Raw genomic sequence first — 19,838 nt, forward strand, 5'->3', positions numbered from 1 at the left:
TAGGACAATGGTCTGCATTGAAAGTCTGTAAACACATAAGGAAATAAAAACATGTAGCTTTTGTAAAAAAAAAAAAAAAAAAAAAAAGATAATGCCCACCTGCAACTGTTGGGCGTTTTACAAGATTGTGTTGTAATTTCTTGCTCTGTCTCCACTATATGAAGACCAATCAGAGATGGAGTTGATCTTGCTTCTGTAAAAACAACAATAAATAATAATAATAATAATAATAATACATTAGATGCCATGCCATTTATCACATTCCAGGCGGCAATATTAATTAAAGAAACACATTTTGCCTCTCTGTTAACGTGACACGTTTGTGAATACAGACATTCATAAATGATGAAATTACCCTTTAAATACACACTACGCTGTCTGCGTGACGTTGGCTGCTGTCCACCAGGGAGACGGTTGGCGCCTCCCACTCCGTCCAGATCTGTTGATGCAGGTCTTTTGGACTTGGACAGGTAGAGCGGAGCAGATGTGTGACTCAGGCGGTTTCTGTTGCGTCCATCTTTTTCCATTATTCTGGACTTGGCCTTCTTATTAAAGGTGCCTGGCGTGGGAACCAAGTTGTCTGGAGCTATAGAACACAGATCATGACTTGTTCATCTCCATTTTTTTTTCAATCACAAATTATTAGTTTCAGAAAATATTATATTACCTCTACACTGTTATGAAATACAAACATGCTCACAAGAACTTTTAGTAGTGAATGTCATAGAGTTATAAGTAGTTACAATAATTATTATTCATTCAAGTGTCCTATCTGGATTGTACAAAACCCGAACAAATTCAGGAATGGCCCTCCACGTAATGCTTTTCAATTCCCAAATAAATTTGGTAATGGAAGTGAATGAGTTAAAATAATAATCACAATTAAACACAACAATAATTGCTAAAGCGTTGAATGACTTGTGTGACTTTCAAATGCGTTCTACAAAGACATTTTTGGTGGGTTAATCTTATTTAAATGGTGCAGATGTACCTAATTAAGTGATCAGTGAGTGCTTGTCATCGTGTTGGTGGCATTTACAGTACTTACCAGTAGCGGATTGGTTGTTATTTAACGTCAGAATGGTAGATGATTGGTTGCTCACTGCTGTAGTTGAACAGCAAGCTGTCAATGAAGTAAATTGTTCACATGTAAGTGAAGGAAAAGTAATTCCAAAGTAATGTTATGACCCAATGCAAGCACGGAAAGACCATGGAATATTGACACAAATTCAAAACCCCGACCTCTGAACTGTGAAGCGGAGAAGCTAACCTGGACTTTTTGTGACACTTCAGAGAATTTGACTTACCTGGTGCCGACGGTGTGGAAAGTGGAACAAATAAACTCTTGCGTGAGGATCCCATTGCAGTTTTTGACCTGCACCAATCACATTGGACACACATAACGCTCATTAAACCACGTTTTGGTTCATGATGGAAATGTCCTTTTAGACAAGATTTATGAATTTAAATCAGATTGAAAGAAAGGACCAGAAAGTCAAAAGCTTAGCAGGAAAGGAATGCATATGTCGTACCGTGAACATGCATGTGGACAGAGAGTGACAGTGGCAGTGAAGATGGGCATCCAAGAGATGTAGAGAGCACAGGGGTAGGAAACAAAGCTAAAGCAGAAGGCATGAACCACAAAGAGAGAGAGATTAAAGAAAAAAAATCAAAGTAAAAAGAAAGAGTTTCGAGAAAAAAAAGTACATTTTCACAGATCTGATATGAAACAAATGACCTACCCGTCTTTGTCTGCGGCATCTCCTCTATGATGAAGAGTCAGTACATAAAGGATGGACATGGATATGACACTGGGAGGTGGTGTGGGGGTGGAGAAATCAATGTTAATAAATATTTCACTTTTGACTAATAGCCTTTTTTATGTCTGCCCACAGGAATGTGTATATACAGATAATCCCCAATTTACAAACATTACGAACAACGGTACATACGAAAAAATTTTCGGGTATGTCGAAAAATGTTCGGACAAATATGTTGTAAATTAGGTTTTGGATTGTGCACCTTTTTATGGCCGAGCTCGCCTGCGATTGGCTGCGTACTGTGCTTCACACACACAGACACATTGGAGGTTTCAAGGGCTGGATGTTTACGCGACGGACACCAAGCCTGACCAATCAGCGCCCGGCTATGCCGAAGTGTTGCCAACAAGTTTAGGCCCCATCCGCTGATCTCGCTTACAATTGGCTGCGTAGAGTATGTTGGCGGGAGGGAAATCCCTCTTCTCAGTTGACGCTCTAGGTGGACGCGAAGCATTACAAAAAGTAATGGCTGCTGGCACGTAATTCAGTAATTACGAGCCAGCAGCTTCAGTAATGGCTTACTGAAGACCCACGGACAGTTGTGGGTGTGAATTTATTTTCGACTGTTAGGGCGTCTGTGTATACTTCCCCGTTCAGTGTTTAACTTAAACATAAATTCCAGACAAAATATAGCACTGAAGCAACTTACGAACAAATTCACCTTATGAACGACCGCTCGGAACGCATCTCGTTCTTAAGGTGGGGAGCGTCTGCATTTTTTTAAGTATTTGGAATTTATTATATTTTTCAAAGGCTGTCATGTGCACACCAAAGCAAGAAATGCACATTGTACAAAACAATGTTAAAACAAAAACATAATCATAGAAAAAGGTAGACACACTCGAGCTTTTGCTGTCAGCAGAAATCAGTTTTCCAATAGCCACAATACACAGATTCATCCATTTTCTGAACCACCTTATCCTCCCAAGGATATTGGGGTATGCTTGAGTTTATTACAGCTGTCTTTGGGCAGTCGTTGGGGGACACCCTGAACCTGTTCTCAGCTAATCGCAGGGCACACAGAGACATAAAAAAATGATACACACTCACACGAAGGGACAATTTGGAGTGATCAATCAGCCTCCCATGCATGCTTTTGGAATGTGGGAGGAAACCGGAGAACCCAGAAAAAAAATCTATGCAGGCACACACAAGGAATGAGCTGAAATCGAACCCGGAACCTCTTCATTGTGAGGTCATGGTGCTAACCACTGGCCACCTCCCCACGATACATACAAAACCATAAATATGTCAAGATTGTCAAAGTCTAACCTGAAGGCCATGACAATGACGAGGGCCAGGATGCTCCCCTGCAGTAATTTATGACTGATACAGCCTTGATCTGGAATTGGACTCTGTATTAAAATAAAAATATAAATATGATCAAACACAAATACATTGCCGCTAATCCAATATCATGTTTGTATCCCAGCAGACCTTGCTCCCAGGTTTGACTGCCTTCTTCTTGAGAGGTCCACTTCCTGTCCTACTAAAATAACTTCCTGATTGGCTGCAAAGAAAATGATAACACATGATAAGTTGTTACGTCATTAAAAAGAAGAACATTCTCCTGCGCGCATCATCGTCTCCTCACCTGACCGTGCCTCCACTCACGGTGCTCTTCATGCTGTCCAGACGTCGCAGCTTGGCCAGTTTGCGACTCCAGCGCTCCAGTTCATCAATTCGGGTCTCGAGGTTGTCTGTCAGCTTGCATAGCTCCTTCACGGCGCCCACGTTTTCCATAAAGATGCGCTCCTTTGCGGGGTGGAAATGAGAAACAGCGCCTTATTGGCGTTGAACAAAGGAATACAGTGATACCTCGGCTTACGAACGCTTTAGCTAACGAAATCTTCACCTCATGAACATTAAATTCGCGAGCATATAGACTTGGCCAACAAACTAGTTTTCGGCGAACAAGCCAAACCACACAGCACCACGGTAGCTGGCGGACTAGTTTTCCACACCCACTCTCTTTGAGTGCAGATGTGGTTTGTTATCATGTGGAGTATTTTTGCTATTATGGGATCAAAAAAGACCCCACCACAGGCTAGTGTTAAGCCAAAGACGACACAAAAGAAAATTACGGTCGAGCAGAAGAAGGAGATCATCGAAAAACACAAACGAGGTGTGCGTTTGTGTGACTCAGCGTCCCAGTACCAGTATGCCAAGTCGACCATTGCTAGGTGTGGCTCAGGGTGTTTCGGTGTTGTCTAAGTAACGGTTTCAGGCAATAGAAGAGGTTGAAAAACTTCTGTTGATTTGGATTAACGAAAAGCAGCTAGCATGGGACAGTGTGAGTGAGAGTATTATCGCCAAGAAAGCACGGCAACTTCACTCGGATATCATCCAGAGGCAACTACATCAATGACCATCACAAAGGTAAATGAAACGACTTTATTATACAGTACATATTATGTCTTTAATTACAATACAGTAGCACATTTATTATACATAAAATAATGTATATTTTGTGTAGTTTCAAGGCTTATTTAGTTGAAAATTATGTTTTATGGGGATTTAGGAATAGATTATTTAAATTTTTAATGGTTTCCTATGGGAAATTAATGGACAGATTAGAAGACACACTTGTCGCTTTACATACACTTTCTGGGAACCAATTAAGTTTGTAAGCTGAGGTATCACTGTATCCAATCCATCCAAAAATGCCCAAGTGGATTCCTTGCGCATCTGAGACTTCAGTACCTTGCTCAAAGACATCTGCTTCAATAAACACAGTTTTATTTTGAAGCCAATTCAGTTTACCTTGTTGACAACTAAAAGATTTGGAATGGTTTCCCCATTGGTGCACACGACGTCACCTCCCTCCTTCACAGCTTCCGGCAATATTTGTTGGACTTCTTGAGCAATCACTCCTGTAAGAGTACATATTGGTATAGAATCAAATTAAACGATACGCATGAAACACCTGTTGAAGCACAAATGCACTTATTAGAATCGTCAACGTGAAACACAGAAAGTGAATGGAATGAGATGAACTACGATGTTTGTTACCGGTCTCTGCAGTGTTCTCTATGCCGACAGTGGCAGCAAACTCGGGCTTGTATTGATAATGAACCAGCCTCATCTGAGAAATCCGTTTCAAATTGTCTGTGGTGTCCACCTACACGTACACGAAACAACAACCCAAGGCAGATGACAATGGGATGGAAACACACATGAAGTGGTACAAGGCGGGCGTGACCGGTGAAAGAAAAACCCACAAACAAACATCCTGACCTCTTGAACATTCTCTTTGGCTCGGATGTCCGACGGATGCACAAGAGAGCCCATGACCTTGACATTACCGTGGACAACGAGGGCCTCGTCGGGACGGTCGGTGTTGATTCCGACTCTCCCGTGATGGTAGACCGAGTCGGGTACCTGGCCACGCTGCCAGAGCACATCCGAGTCACTTTCAAACTGGCCTGGGTTGGATGCCTGTGACCGACAGATGTGGGAGAGGTGCAAAGAAGCTCTTGTTGTTTGAAGCAACGGGCTCAAATAGGGGCAAATAAATGCAACGGATAAAAAGTATTGGGACAGGTTTCGGTGCGCTATTGAAAAAGAAATGCTGATTTGAAATTAAATCCAATTGGGTGAAACACCTCCAAAATGGGATGGTGCCAATGCTGGATTATTTTTACCCATTGGAGATACCCATTTCACGGTAAGATCAGAGCATTGTCATCAAATGGAGAGTAGTTTTACTTTATTTAAATGGTGCTGTACCGATGACCATTTTGTGTTTCGTTGGGGATTTTATTGAGCATCCTCATCTTTATTAACTCATTCACTGCCATTCGGGAATTGAAAATATGACATAGAGCGCCATTTCCGAATTTGTTCGGGTTTTGATTTTTCATGCTTGGCTGCCGATAAAGCTCTGGCCATAGCCTCTCGCATTTTTTTTCCTTTCCACAAGGGGGCAGAATTTCCCTTTTTTCCATGTTAGCGCTTGTTGTTAAGGCGCTATATAAACCCATATGTATGTATTGCATTGTATTTTGGACAACCACCCTCATTTCAAGATCATATAACTCTCGACCCATAGAATTTAGGAATTAACTCTTTCTTTTCTGATGAAAGAAGAGAGTGTAAGGCTTCTAACGCTGTATTGAATGTTTATGTAGTCCTAAAACTCAGTATTCAGTGGGTCCTGGAATTCAAGTGACAATGACGAATACCCTGGCATTGGAGTGGACACATTTTTGCACGTCTCGCAGTGAATGAATTAATATTGCCCAGTTAGCATTCAACAATTTGATGACACTGATTTGCTGTGGCGACCCCTGAATGAAAAAGCCCAAAGGAAAAGAGCTTTGAAGGGTTGACCCATTGAGTGAACAATTGTCATCCAACAAGGGGCAATATCTACAGTGTTAAAGTCACTACAAGATACTAAGTTATCGGTACAGCTTTGGTTAAATACAATACAAATTTCACCCCCATTTTCTAAGAATGAAAAACAGCATATTTGAAAGGCGCTTAAAAATGAAATGTATTATTATTGTTACATTTCCCCTGTCATATGTCACCAAAGCATGTCACTCCCATTTCATATTTGACATGCTTTTTTGAGAGCTGGCAAACCCCTTGAAAAGGCAGTGACACGGATTTGAGCATGCCCAAACCAATTTGCTGGGTAAAAATCAGAAACACAACCTTGGCTAAAAAATATCCCCATTTGCAAGTGAGTTAGGGAAACAACCACTGACCAAATATTCAGAATTGCTATGAAATGGCAGAATAGCTTTCAGACTAACTCACCCTCAGATGCCCAAAGAATCCACGTGACTAACTTTGTAGCATATGGGTGTCAAAGTCAAGGCCCGGGGCCCAAATCTGCCCACCAAAGGCAAATCAAGCATGTTTGATACTGTATTTTTCTACTTTGCACTATGTACAGTTCTTTTCATGAAACTTTTGTTTTGTGCAGTAGTACATTTCAGTCACCAGACATTTTCTTGTGCATCGAATACTTTGTTTTATCTTGTGAACCCCCCTCCATTTTCTACTCCTTTAAATTTTGCTGCTGTAGATTGCAAATTTCCCCATTGTGGAACTATTAAAGGCTTTATGATTCTGATTCAAGTTCCTTGATACTTCCTGAAGTCTGAACCAAATTTTCAAATGTTCCTATGTAAAACACAATAACGGTCATTATTTTTGACTTCAGATTTGAAATCTAGTCATTCATCATTTTTTGTGCACTCTGTATGTAATATGTGAAGGGAATGATACATTCTAACCGTGTAAAAATGAGTTTGACACCTTTGATGTAGTTTAAGTAAATGGACATTGGATGAATTATTGTTTTTTAAACAATAAATTGGATTTTACAATGACATCACAGATATGGAATCTCAGCAGACATGCAAAGGAAAGATTGGGAGGGGGGGTGATTCAAGACCGACAAGCAGTGGAAATGAGAAGTCCCATTCACAGATGATAAGATTGCAGTAGGAGGTAGACAGACATGGCTGGACGTTACCCTGACGATGATCCTCTCAGACACATGAGCAGCCACAGTGTAGGTTTGACTGTGGGACTGAGCGTATAGAGCCACTACCAGCATGAAGTACCTGCAAGGAACGAATAAACGCCACTGCTTAGGTCTCTGAGTGTCGTTAAGCAGAAGTATGACACACACCTCTGCTCAGGATTTGGTTTGCCTTTCTTCCTCATGTTGTTTGCGGTGGTCTCACTGAAGTGGAGCCGGCCCACTGTCACTTTTGTAACCTGCTCTGGGGGCAAGGTGACCCTTTGGGGAGAGAAAAGCCATGAAGACATTTGACATAATTGAGAGCGTTAATCCGGTCGGCAAGGAAGTGAACTGAGGAGATGTTTTTTTGTAGTTTTGAAGCTACAGTTTTTGATAGAGCAGCTGGGATTTTATATGACATGGAAATTGTGATCCATAGTTCGTTATTTGTGATTTTTGTTTTCTTTTTATGCTATTTCATATATATCCTAAGATGACATAAAATGGTGAGAAAGCGCTGGCTAATAGGAACATAATAAGTTGGATACAACCAGGCAACAATTTTTTATTTGTGCTGTGTTGTCTTCAGCAAATGTGGATGTTTTTTTTTGTTTTGCTTGAGAGGCGCAACTATACAAAAATCACCTTTGCACTATTTGGTAGTGCAAAGGTAACATTTTTGATTGACAATTGCAAAGACATTATACACATCTGGTGCATTTAATTTTAAAAAAAAACATACTGTATATAACATTTGCCAAAGTCAAGGCCTGGGGGCCAAATCGGGCCCACCACATCATTTTATTCGGCCAACGAAAGCAAATCTTGTGAAATTCCATGTTGCTTGCTAAACCAAAATTTCAAATTGTCTCATGCAAACCACAAAAACAGTCATTAATTTTTACTTCAAAATTGAAAACTAGTTATTCATTACATATTTTGTTGTGTGCTTTGTATCTAATATGTGGAGATGATGAAACATTTACATGGTTTCCCAAAATTCATAAAGGCGCTCCAAGGGAAACCGTAGCTACAATGTGGCCCGCGACAAATATGAGTTTGACACCACTGCTGTATATCATCTGAAATTATTTCCTTTTTTTGTTGTTGACATAATTAACTCATACACTGCCATTCACAAATTTATTCGGGAATTTAAAATATGACATAGATCGACATTCCTGAATTTGCTCGGGTTTTGTTTTTTCATGCTTGGGTGCCAATAAAGCGCTGGCCATGGCCTCTGGCAGTGTGTTTTATTTACTACAAGGGGGCAGCATTTCCCATTTTCCATGTTAGCGCTTTGTTGCAGATTCAGTTGTTGTTAAAGCGCCATATAAACCAATATTGCATTGTATTTTGGACAGCCGCCCTCATTTCGAGCTCATATAACTCCCGAGCTATATCATTTAGGAATTAACTCTTTTTCTGATTAAATAAGAGAGCCTAAGGTTTCTAACGCTGTATTGAATGTTTATGTAGTCCTAAAACTCAATATTCTGTGTGTCCTGGAATTCAAGTGACAATGACAAAAATCTTGGCACTGGAGTGGATACATTTTTGCACGCCTGGCAGTGAATGAGTTAAATGGTTTGGGATCCCTGAAAGTATTCTCTGACATTCCGTGGAGAAAACAGAGGTTAGGGACAACAGCTATTGAGAATAAATGAACATTCACATTTGCAGTTTCACCCAATGACAATTTAAAGCAAGGAAAGTCAAGGCCCTGGGGCCAAATCTGGCCCGCCACATCATTTTATTCGGCCTGTGAAAGCAAATCAAGCACGTTGAGTTTCTTGATGCTTGCTAAAGTCCAAGCCAAAATTTCAAATTGATGCATGTAAACTACAATAATTACATTTGGACTTCAAATTTGAAAAAGTGTTATTCACTAATTTGTTATGTGTCCCATATGCAATATATGGAAGTAAACATTCGAAGGGCTTCCCCAAATTTAGAACGGCCCCCGAGACGAAACCATAACTACAATGTGGCCCGTGGTAAAAAATGAGTTTAACACCCCTGATTTACAGTGTCCAATGATCCTACCATGCATGTTTTTGGAATGTGAGCTGGCAACCAAGCTATCCTTCACTCTCAAATGGAAATCCTGATTGAAAACACGTGTCTATCTCCGTTTTGTTTCTTTTTAGTGTCAACCCCAAGACTTACAAAACTGGCTTGAAAGGCCTTTTGCTTCGATCAGACTGCGACTGCTCCACGCTGATGGATTGGTTCATGGCCTCGACCTTGCAATCCAGAGAAAGAAAAACAACACCCTAAATAAATATGCGTTGAGGCCCCTTTTGACGGGATGGCATCCATCACGACAGGCCCTCACTTTCACTCCGTTCAGTTTGAGATAGAAACAATCGATGGGCTGAAGGCCTTCGCTGGTCTTGATGTACTTGGGATCTCCCAGCATGCCCACGTACACGGTCACCTGGAAGTGGTTCTTCTTCTGGCACACAAAAGCATCGTCGGACAAGGAGAAGTTGAAGCCTTTGTCGGCATCGACTCGGTAGGTTGGCATCGGACTAAAGACATGATGACATAAGAGGAAAGTGTGAAAAAAATGGTGGATAATTGAGATTGGACATTTTTATTAATGGTGGATATATTCATTCATTTCCAGTCATGGCAGCATCAAGTCATTCATTTACCATGAGGTTTTTTTTTTTCTGACAACATTGTCCTTCGCGGATTTCACCTATTGCGGGCTATTTTTGGAACGTATCTCCCGCGATAAACGAGGGTTCACTGTATAGAATGAAGTGATACAGTGAGATTTACGTGTTTCTTTTGTGTGTTTACAATCGAAAGAGGTTGGTACAATGTGAATATACGCATGAACAACATTAAAGGACGACCGACGTCTCCGGACAAGTTGTGTCCATAATTTGTAAAATGGCTTCAAATGACTTCTACTGATGGTATTTTAATAGGATTCCCCCGCATATAGCTATATTTTACGTTTTAAGACTCGCGCTGAATATTCAGGAAATCTTGGTTTTGAGTTGGTGACGAGTCCGTACGTGACGTCACTAAAGAAACGCCCCTGATCATCACGTCAATGTATTTTGCTGTACTTGTTTGGTCTGGGGACTTCGTGTTGCACCCAAAAGCTGCCAGAAGAGGGCGCCCAAGCCCAATATAAGGAATTTATCAGCCTGTGAAAACGGACGTGGCCAAAGGAGGTCGCCATTTTGTGCCTTTTTCGGTGAGACATTTCCCCTCAATGTTGCCTCATAATGGCACAGAATTAATTATTTAATTGATTGCAAACATGTATTCTTTCCTCTTCAGAACTATTTGAATCATATTCATCACTGGATGTGTAACAAGAAAGCATACTCTCCGAATCTGAAGCCATTGTTTTGATTGTAGAGCAAGGCAAGACGTCCTGGCGTGACGTCACGAACAAGGGGGCGGGACATTCTGAAACTCTGCATTTCCAAGGTCATTTTGAAGTAGTTTTGGGACACTTTAACTCATTTTGTTGGTGTTTTGCATTTGACTAAAAATATCAGCCTGCGTGTTTTGGGTACCGTATTTTTTGGATTATACGTCGCTCCGGATTATAGGTCGCACCAGCCAAAAAATGCATAATTAAGAAGAAAAAAACATATATAGGTCGCACTGGAGGATAAGTCGCATTTTTGGGGAAAATTTATTTGTGATAGAGAGGCGTTTGCGTCGCATGAAGCGGTAACACCAAGAAGGTCCTCCTGCAAAGCCGTTTCTATTCATCTCCTTGGCAACGACCAGGGCGTGGAGACGCAACTGCACCGTTGACAAACCTCTCCTAGCAGCACGTTGTTCAAGCACCCACGCGTGAACTCGTTCCTCCAACTGCGGCCACATAGCTTTTCGCAATATTTAGCTTTTTTTGTTTTCTTCATTTCAGTAAGCGTAACCTCTGCTTTTCGCCAGTCCCTTACAAGTTTTTCCGCTCACTCCAAACTTTCTTTCTGCTGCTCGATTGCCGTTTTCGGCTGCATATTTCACTATCTGCAGCTTGTAAGCTGCAGAATATGACTTTCTTTTCGGTGCCATTTTTATTCAGCCCTTCTCAGTTCTCAGTGTCTATAAATAACAGGTGTTACAGAAAAATCTGACCCTCCAGAAACCGCGACCGCAGGGACGACAGATTCTGACGGGTCACAGATTTCCCTGTAACACCTGTTATAGAAATGTGTAGGCTACTGTCTCTGCGCTCACAGATTTTGACAGTTTACAGATGTTTCAACACCACAATATCAGCACAGGCCTAGAGCGCACTCTTGCGGTTTAATGTGAAAATAACGTGAAATGATATACAGTAATAAAAAAAGCATATATAAGTCGCTCCGATTTATAAGTCGCACCCCTGACCAAACTATGAAAAAACTGCGATTTATAATCCGAAAAATACGGTACTTTAGATGCTATAAAACGTTTTTCTGATGTTAGTTAGGAAACAAAAAAAATGGTGTTGGTTATCCTTTAAAGGGTTCCACACATTTCTCACATCCATACAACATCCTTTTCATGTGCTGACATTGACTTCTGGAAGGTGTGATGAGCTCATTTCTACTCATTAGTCTTTTTTTCCACCATTGCAAAAGCATTCGTCTGTCAGTGTAAGTGTACGCTAATTTCTCCCTTTATTTTCCTCCTCGCGCCTCACGATGCCTTTCTTAATCAAAACCCCGCTCTGTAGCACTCCCCCACACGGCTCACCTCGGAGGAATTCATAGAGCTCTGAGGCTCAGCGATGCCAATTCTGCGGTTGAATTATCTTTTCAAACAATTATACTCCTTCCCATTTTTTGGATTCGTTCTGAATTTCCCCTTCTCCCCAGCTAAATAAAAATGTGCCAAAATAAATTCCACCCACAGCTCTTTGCAGTTTGCATCGTAAAGTGGAGTCCACTTCTTCTGCTGGTGAGGTTGCCACTTGATGCACTGATAGTTTGGATCCATGTATCCGTTGTCTGCATCCTGCATCAAACCTTAAATGAATCCATATGACATTCCTTAGAATGATGCCGAGAACACATCAAACCACAAGAAGGCTAAACTTTTTCATTAAAAAGAAAGAATGGGTGAGGTAGAAGAGGTGAGTGAGGAAAAACCTACCTGGTTCTTGTTTGATGATACCTGTGAGGATTTGGGAATTGAGAGTGCTGTTGGGTGAATCAGAATGCTTCCTCTTTTTAGCCGGGTGAACTGAAATTCCACTGTGGAAATAAAAAATGACAGTCAATTATTGCATCTGTGGAGTAGGTGAACAATTGGCGCGCGCACAATATATTTAAGAGGAAATCTTAACTTGAGGATGATGACTTGCAGATAAAGTTAGCCGCTGTAAAATTGGCACTTTGAGACCTGATTGCGCGACTGTGTGTGAAAACCCCCGACAAGTTTAACCCAATTTGTTCATTGCATTGACTGCAACAGTGATTCAGGCGGCTCAGTGAATGTCGTTTCATATTTAGGCATGGAATACAATTGCATCCACCTTACACGTCCGCGCAGATAAAAATGTGCTAGGATGCACCTCAACTCAATCCAATGTAGGCATGCTTTCGTCAGGTCTACTTTTTGTCACCATAGAGGAGAAGCGTGCTGTAAAAAATCTTTCAGTACACTGAAATGCTCATAAAGGTTTAGTCAATTGTGTCAAATTCCCAAACAATGGCGTCCGAGTAGGCAGCTGTCGGCAAGTGCTCTCACGAGCCTTGCTTTTTTGTCGTTGTTGTTTTTCTGTTTTATTTTGTCACTTTGAGTTGTGGTGCGTTGTGTGGAACATATGTGGACTGTTTTTCAGCATTTTTCATCAAGGAGGAGCCTGCGCTGAGCGGTTGTGCTTTTTCCACAGCCTGAATATGCCAGAACCGTTTTTGATTGGGAGGAGGTCGGTGCCATTTGACTGTCATCGCTGGACAGTTCTGGGGTGCGTGTGCTTTTTTGCACTTGTAATGGGCAGCATTTTCACAGCCCCATTTTGTTCGCCGGAAAGGTCGGTTGCCGTTGGACATTCTGCAGCTGGATGGATTAATGGCTTGAGGAGCCCGCGATGAGAAGAAATGAGCATTAGCACAGAGCGCTGCTGCGTACGTGGAAGTATCGCGGCTTGGAATTGAAGCGGATTTACGTGGAACAAGAGATGTGAGACAATCTCTTTTGGTCAATGGATACTACAGCTTGGTGTTTGATTTCCACATTTAGCTTGTAGCAGACATGCACATTCCACCATGAGGTCCCTGATCCACTGGTGAAAAGGATGCTTTGATCCTCTCCTCTTTTATCTTGAACTGCTTCATACAACAAAGAGGGTACAGAAAGTGCTGAAGATTGAATGACTGTGTATTTTGTGTTGTGTCACATTGTTTGTTATTCAGTTTTATGTTGTTGTTTTGACGGTTTGAAGATGGCGCTGCGAGCGTGGCTGCCTCGACAGCAGCTCCTGTATTTGGTTTTCTACTTCTTCATTTCCTTTACTCTTCCTTTCATAACTTTGCTGCGGTGAACTGTAAATATCTCCACTGCGACACTAATAAAGGCTAAGCCAACCCAACCCACCAAAAAGCAAGTAGCTTACTGCAAGACATAATATAGTTTTTTGTTGTTGTTTTGACTTCAAGATGGCGCCGTGAGAGTGGCTGCCTTTCCAGCAGGTCCTGTATTTTTTTCTACTTCTTCCTTTCCCTTCCCCTTATTTTCATCACTTTGCTGCTGTGAAATGTACATTTCTCCACTGTGAGACTAATAAAAGCTAATCCAATCCAATCCAATCTAAACTCGATTTGAACATGAAAATGCACCAATGTTTACATCACTTACTCCTGTGCCTGCGGATGCTGCAGTAGTTGGTGAAGCATCTGCGTCTGCTGCAGGTCTCCACCCGCACTTGTGGCTGGACCGATGGGATATTGTGATATGATGGGCTCGGGCTTCAGGTACATATCACGGTGCATGCTAGAATAGTGGCCGTGTGGCGGAAGTGGTGGAGTCGGAGTCATGTGACACATGTTTTCAGGTGTCATGGTCCGAATCATGTGTGGATCTGAAAGAGATGATGGCAGTCATAAAGTTTTCTCATCCAAATAATTTTATTAACAAAAAATGTGTCCTATTCGCTCACAACCACTGTTAATGTTTGATGTGTGAGAAAACTCCCAAAATGTACTTATCATATTTTCCGGTGCATATAGCGCACCCAAAAGAATTGATTTTCCTCAAAAGATGACCCTGCGCCTTATACGCAGGCGCGTATAATCTCACTATTTGTGAAGTATGTTGAGCCAATCCAGATCCCGCAACAAATGTCCATTTTCCTTAATAGAAGAAGGAGTGCGTAACCCCAGCCTTTACTGTAGCGCCTTATAATGTGGTGTGCCTTATATTTGGAAAACCTTTATCTATTTATATAACATCTTTTTCATTCATTGCACATTACATATGGTAAATTTTAGAAAATACATAATTCATTGGGGGTGTCCCTTCAACTCAGGTGCGCCTTATACACTGGAAAATATGGTACGATCACCTCGGAGAAAATAAAAAAAAAACAGTTGTTCATTTGTTTTGGGAGTTAATGCAGTTGTCAGAATGCGCATTATGCTTGGAAAAAAAGTTGTAAAATACGTTATCCATTGCAGGTGCGCCTTAATAATGTGGAAAATACTGTACTGCTTATCATTGCTAGGGTCCCACTGGACTTTGGGCGGAGTCCACCCTGGTCTTCTCGCAAAACTATTTTTCAAATGTGTTCAAATGTGTTCTATTCAAAATAATTATATATGGAAAAAGTTTGAAAATACATCATTCATTGGGTTATAAGGCGCACCATATACTCTGGTGCACCTTATATGGATATTCGTCTAATGTCAGTTCTATTGACTGGGGGAGAGTGCATGTTTTTTTCCCATATAAAACTGAATGCATGGGGTCAGTGACTCTCACAACACTTCTTCACACCTTTGAAAAAATATTTAAGCACATAAAAATAAAGCAGTAAATGTTAAATTCAGAAAATCTCTTGATTTTGTTTTGAGGATTAACCAGTAACAGATATCAGCTTTCATTGTTTTGAAATATTGACTTGGACGTTGGTAATCGATTCATTTTCTTCTTGTCGTTCAACGTGTTGGAATGGCAGAACGTATTGCGCAACATTGATTTAATCGCAGTGGCGGGCTGTGGATTTCATCGCTGGGCGAGTGCATGATGATGATACCAACCTTCTCTTCGTCTAAAAATGTTGGCGATGAGGCCGAGATGAGGAAAGTGTATTGCCCAGCAAAAGACATTTGGATAATCATATACTGGATATTAGCGGCGAGCCGTAGATTTCATTGCTGGGCCTTCAGTAGTGCTACGTCTTAATCAATCCGGATTGAAAAAAGAATCAGAAAGCCTTTAATAGTCTTACAATGGGAAAATTTGCAAAAGGCATTGTTGCATTGGGCGGGAATCAAACCCAAGCCCTCCACATGGCAAGCGAGAATTCTACCACTGAAACACCAATGCCACACTACAAAGAAATGACAGCTGTGTGATGTGAAAAGTGTGGTGTGATCTACTACCAAGTCCATTAGAGGGCACCGTTAGCCTAGAAACGACCACATGACATCCATTTTTTTCTTTAAAATGGCTTTAACTGTAAATCTCCAACAAAATCCACTTCTTCTCCCCCTCCAGCCATTGTGGGCTGACAAAAATACTATACTGCTAAATCAACACAATATATTTGCTTATGCAGCTCGCTACCGATAAAGGGTGCTAGCTATGGCCAGTATGGTTTTGTCACAAGCGGCTAGTGATCAGAGCAGTTTTATGATAGGCTAGTGACTAGCCAATCATAGTTTGCAAAAACTCTGACGTAGACCAGCGCCTTCAAGAAGGCGTTGGTACTGCTTTTGGGTTGCCAACACGAAATCTAATTGGTTATAGCAACAGTTTGATCCACACATTTGATGCGACAAGGCTCGCAGAACTGATTGTGAAGGCATCCAGGTAGATTTCCGACCCTGGTAACAAATGATGGCGGAAATGTGATTGGTTAAAGCTTAAATACGAAAACACACATCTGGAAACAGCGCAACAGGGGAAAAATAATGAAAGGAAACTAAAAGACAATTTGGAATTATTTAATAAGAATTCATGGACCAAATATAATTAACATCAGTCCGTGATTCAGACATTTTTAGGCCAGCAGACAAGGCTTTGTGGGCCTCGACGGTCAGCCACTGTTTAATTGTGACCCAGATGCATCTCATTACTCTCCTCTCTTTAACAATAATAATACATTTGATTTCTAAGCGCCTTTCAAAACTCTCGAGGTCACTTTACAGTCACATGATCAGTTTTTTGTGGGTGAACACCGGCAGCCACACGCGCCAGCGTTCACTCAACCCGCAAGTAACTCAAATCGATAAAAAAAAACTAGCTAGCTAGCCACTAGATAGCTAATAGATAGACAGTCTGCCTGCCAGCTAGCTAACAGATAGCTAACAGATAGCCAACAGATAGCCAACAGATAGCCAGTTAACTAGCCAGCTAGCTGTTAGATAGCCAATAGACAGCCGGCCAGCTAGAAAGTCTGAGGACAGACGCAAAAACATTTATTGCACCTTTCTGTTTGTTGTATGCAATTGTTGGACAATGTTTTCCTTCAATTAAGAGGAAATCAAAGACACTTATATTTTCTGACAGTTCCTGTCCCTTGATGCTCACAATCGCACCAACCCATCAACAAATTTATTGTGCCTTCACCATACGGTAGTTACTCACCATTCACCTGTTGAGGCGAGTACGGCTCTGAGCTCGAGTCTGGTGGAGACTCAGGAAGAGTTCTAAAATAAAGAGATGATGAATGAAAAGATGAATCCCTAGCTTAAAAATTAGCTAACCCTGATCTCCAGAGCACTCACCCAGGGGCGTAGTGACCTCTGTGCTCGGGTTTGACGTGTGGTTGCTGGTGATGCTGGTGCTGCTGGTGCTGTTGATGTTGACCCAGGCAGGGATAGCTGTGCCTCAGACTCAGGGAAGGACCCGGAGGGTAAACGTTCGGACAGTTTGAGGGTGCAGGGGGAGGGGCTCCCTGGCGGAGGGGAATTGGAGGGCTCACGCCGCACACCAATCCCCCAGAGGTGGACACTCCCGCCTGGGGAGATGAGTAATTTGGTCCAGGGGTGCTGTGGACCTCTGAGAAACAGCTGGGAGAGCGAAAAGGAAAAAGGAGGGGATTAGTCTTATCAGAGAAAACAAATTCCTTTGTAACGACATAAACCGCATGGGCAGTTTGTGTTGTTTTGACGTAGCCTGGTTGGCGTAGAGGCCCTACTGACATGTCAGTGCTATCGTCCTCCTTGCTGATGTACTCTTCCAGGATACTTGTGTCGATGTTGGCTGTATCCAGAGTACTGGTAATATCATGGCCTGGGGTAAAAGGGGAGAGCGTCAGAGAATGGAGACGGAGAGCATCTGGGAATTAACAACAATAATCTTGCAGCAGCTCCGCACACTGCCACAGGGAGGCCGCTAATAAGACAATCTCACTATATGTCGTAATGACCAGTCGAGCTTTTGCTCCTTATCGCAACAAGATTAGATGGCATTTTCCTTGCACTGTATTTCAGAAAGGATAAACACGCACGAGGAAGTGTCTGATTTGCTTATTTGATTTGCTTTGTCTAATGTGCGGTAACATTGTATGTAATAATAATAATAATAATAATAATAATAATAACATCGATGAAAAGGTTTCTTCAGCCGCCATCTGTACTACTACGGCTGAAGAAACCTTTTCATCGATGCACCACTCCTGTACGACTGAGAGCTTACACAGACGAATAATAATAATAATAATAATAATAATAATAATAATAATAATAATAATAAATAAATTACACAAAATGTAAACATATTTTCTGTCTAATGTGGTACATTTTATATAATAATAATAATAATAATAATAATAATAATAATAGTAATTATTATTATTAGTATTATTATAAAAAAGTATACAAAATTATAAAATATAATAAAAATATTTTCTGTGTAAATGTTATTTTGCTTCATTTTAAATAATAATAATAATAATAATAATAATAATAATAATAATAATAATAACAACGATAATAATGATAATGAATAATATATTATAATTATACATATATATAATGTATATCTCTTTTGTGCTTCATTTATTTTAGGTGTAAACCTATGTAGTAAGATATTGCATCCATTTTCAAGAAGTTGAAGAGTGAAAACAGGAAGCTTTTTCTTCAAATAAAGGTGATTAGATGATTGTTGAATATGAAACATTCAATGCTGCTTTTTAGCCTGACAGGACACCACAACTGTCTGTTCATTTTCCACTTTGCATCATTAATAATAAATAATAATAATACATTTTATTTGGAAGCGCGTTTAAAACCTCTCAAGGACACTTGCAATCACAGAACACAAAAAAATACAAAAAGTATTTCCACAAAGAGCAATTTCATTGAGAGTTCTGTCTGTGAGCGTGCATGTGAGCGTTTGCGTTGGGTGAGTCAGAAAAGCAGGGAAGGATTGTATGGACAGATAACCCCAAGTGTATTATTGTTATTTTTCTTAATTCATTTCTTGAGAGATTGAAAGTCAAGGCTCAGGGGCCAAATATGGCCCGCCACATCATTTTATTCGGCCCACGAAAGCATCAAGCATGTCAAGTGCCATGACGCTTGCAAAAGTCTGAACCAAAATTTCAAATTGTCGTATGTAAACCACAAAAACAGTCATTATTCTTCACTTCAGATTTGAAAACTAGTTATTCATAAATTTGTTGTGCGCTCTGAATGTGGGGGATATGAACTCCAAATTCATAACGGGCCCCTAGAGGACACCGTAACTACAATGTGGCCCGTGGCAAAAAATGAGTTTGACACCCTTGGATTAAGCAATTTGTTGGGAAAAAAATCATTGACAATTATTGTCATCATTAGCATATTGACTACCTTTCATCTTCTTCGATTATGGGGGAAAAAAGGCTCCATAAAAGTGCTAGTTCGACTTCTAAGATCAAACCACCCCATAAAGTGGGCAATGTACAAAACCAGACCACATTTCCTTCACCCAGATTAGGGTCCCTCTGAATTTTATTGTGTCACATCAATCTTCGCATTACAATGTCAGGTCCTCTGCAACCTTTACCGTGTTTACACTCTGTTCACCGGATTGAAGCAGATGGTAAATGTCTCCTAATGCGTACCAGTGCAACGGGAGAAAAGCAGGATGGTTCCCCCTGAAATAAGATCCAGATGTGCGCCCCACCCACAACAGCCGTAAATCTAAACTGGCAGGCCTGATAACGAAATGCTACAGGGAGAGGGGGAGGTCGGATGGATGGAGGGTGAGGAGAACGGGGGCAAGGAGGACAAGTTATAAGTTGGACATCCCGGGAAGGACTGATAGAAGGTGTGAAGCAGAACCGCAGAGAAGATGAAACACATTTTGACGTTACGGCAACTTTTTTGGTCAAAGACATGTCAAAGACCAAGCAC

The 19,838-nt window shown here is 41.0% G+C and overlaps 1 protein-coding gene across 4 annotated transcripts in view; it reads right to left on the bottom strand.

Annotated features, from left to right (window-relative positions):
- myrf (myelin regulatory factor) overlaps positions 1-19,838 on the bottom strand; it is a 36,029-nt gene that overhangs the window by 4,016 nt on the left and 12,175 nt on the right. For 2 of the 4 annotated variants that reach the window (XM_088996350.1, XM_088996347.1), the window contains exons 2-23: positions 17,640-17,730; positions 17,223-17,507; positions 17,083-17,144; positions 14,131-14,353; positions 12,424-12,524; positions 12,182-12,296; positions 9,644-9,839; positions 9,475-9,551; positions 7,471-7,581; positions 7,312-7,402; positions 5,058-5,258; positions 4,833-4,941; positions 4,584-4,693; positions 3,415-3,575; positions 3,258-3,330; positions 3,093-3,175; positions 1,743-1,811; positions 1,533-1,619; positions 1,308-1,375; positions 1,049-1,123; positions 356-586; positions 100-193 (exon numbers count right to left, since the gene is read on the bottom strand). In XM_088996350.1, the coding sequence (XP_088852476.1) occupies positions 100-193; positions 356-586; positions 1,049-1,123; positions 1,308-1,375; positions 1,533-1,619; positions 1,743-1,811; positions 3,093-3,175; positions 3,258-3,330; positions 3,415-3,575; positions 4,584-4,693; positions 4,833-4,941; positions 5,058-5,258; positions 7,312-7,402; positions 7,471-7,581; positions 9,475-9,551; positions 9,644-9,839; positions 12,182-12,296; positions 12,424-12,524; positions 14,131-14,353; positions 17,083-17,144; positions 17,223-17,507; positions 17,640-17,730 (2,713 nt within the window). Of the gene's footprint in view, positions 1-99; positions 194-355; positions 587-1,048; positions 1,124-1,307; positions 1,376-1,532; positions 1,620-1,742; positions 1,812-3,092; positions 3,176-3,257; positions 3,331-3,414; positions 3,576-4,583; positions 4,694-4,832; positions 4,942-5,057; positions 5,259-7,296; positions 7,403-7,470; positions 7,582-9,474; positions 9,552-9,643; positions 9,840-12,181; positions 12,297-12,423; positions 12,525-14,130; positions 14,354-17,082; positions 17,145-17,222; positions 17,508-17,639; positions 17,731-19,838 lie in introns of all 4 variants that reach the window. The other 2 variants (XM_088996349.1, XM_088996346.1) reach the window with 1 other exon arrangement.

The sequence above is a fragment of the Hippocampus bargibanti genome, linkage group LG05, assembly GCF_051943395.1.
Source record: "Hippocampus bargibanti isolate YZ-2025 linkage group LG05, ASM5194339v1, whole genome shotgun sequence".
Lineage (NCBI taxonomy): Eukaryota > Metazoa > Chordata > Actinopteri > Syngnathiformes > Syngnathidae > Hippocampus > Hippocampus bargibanti.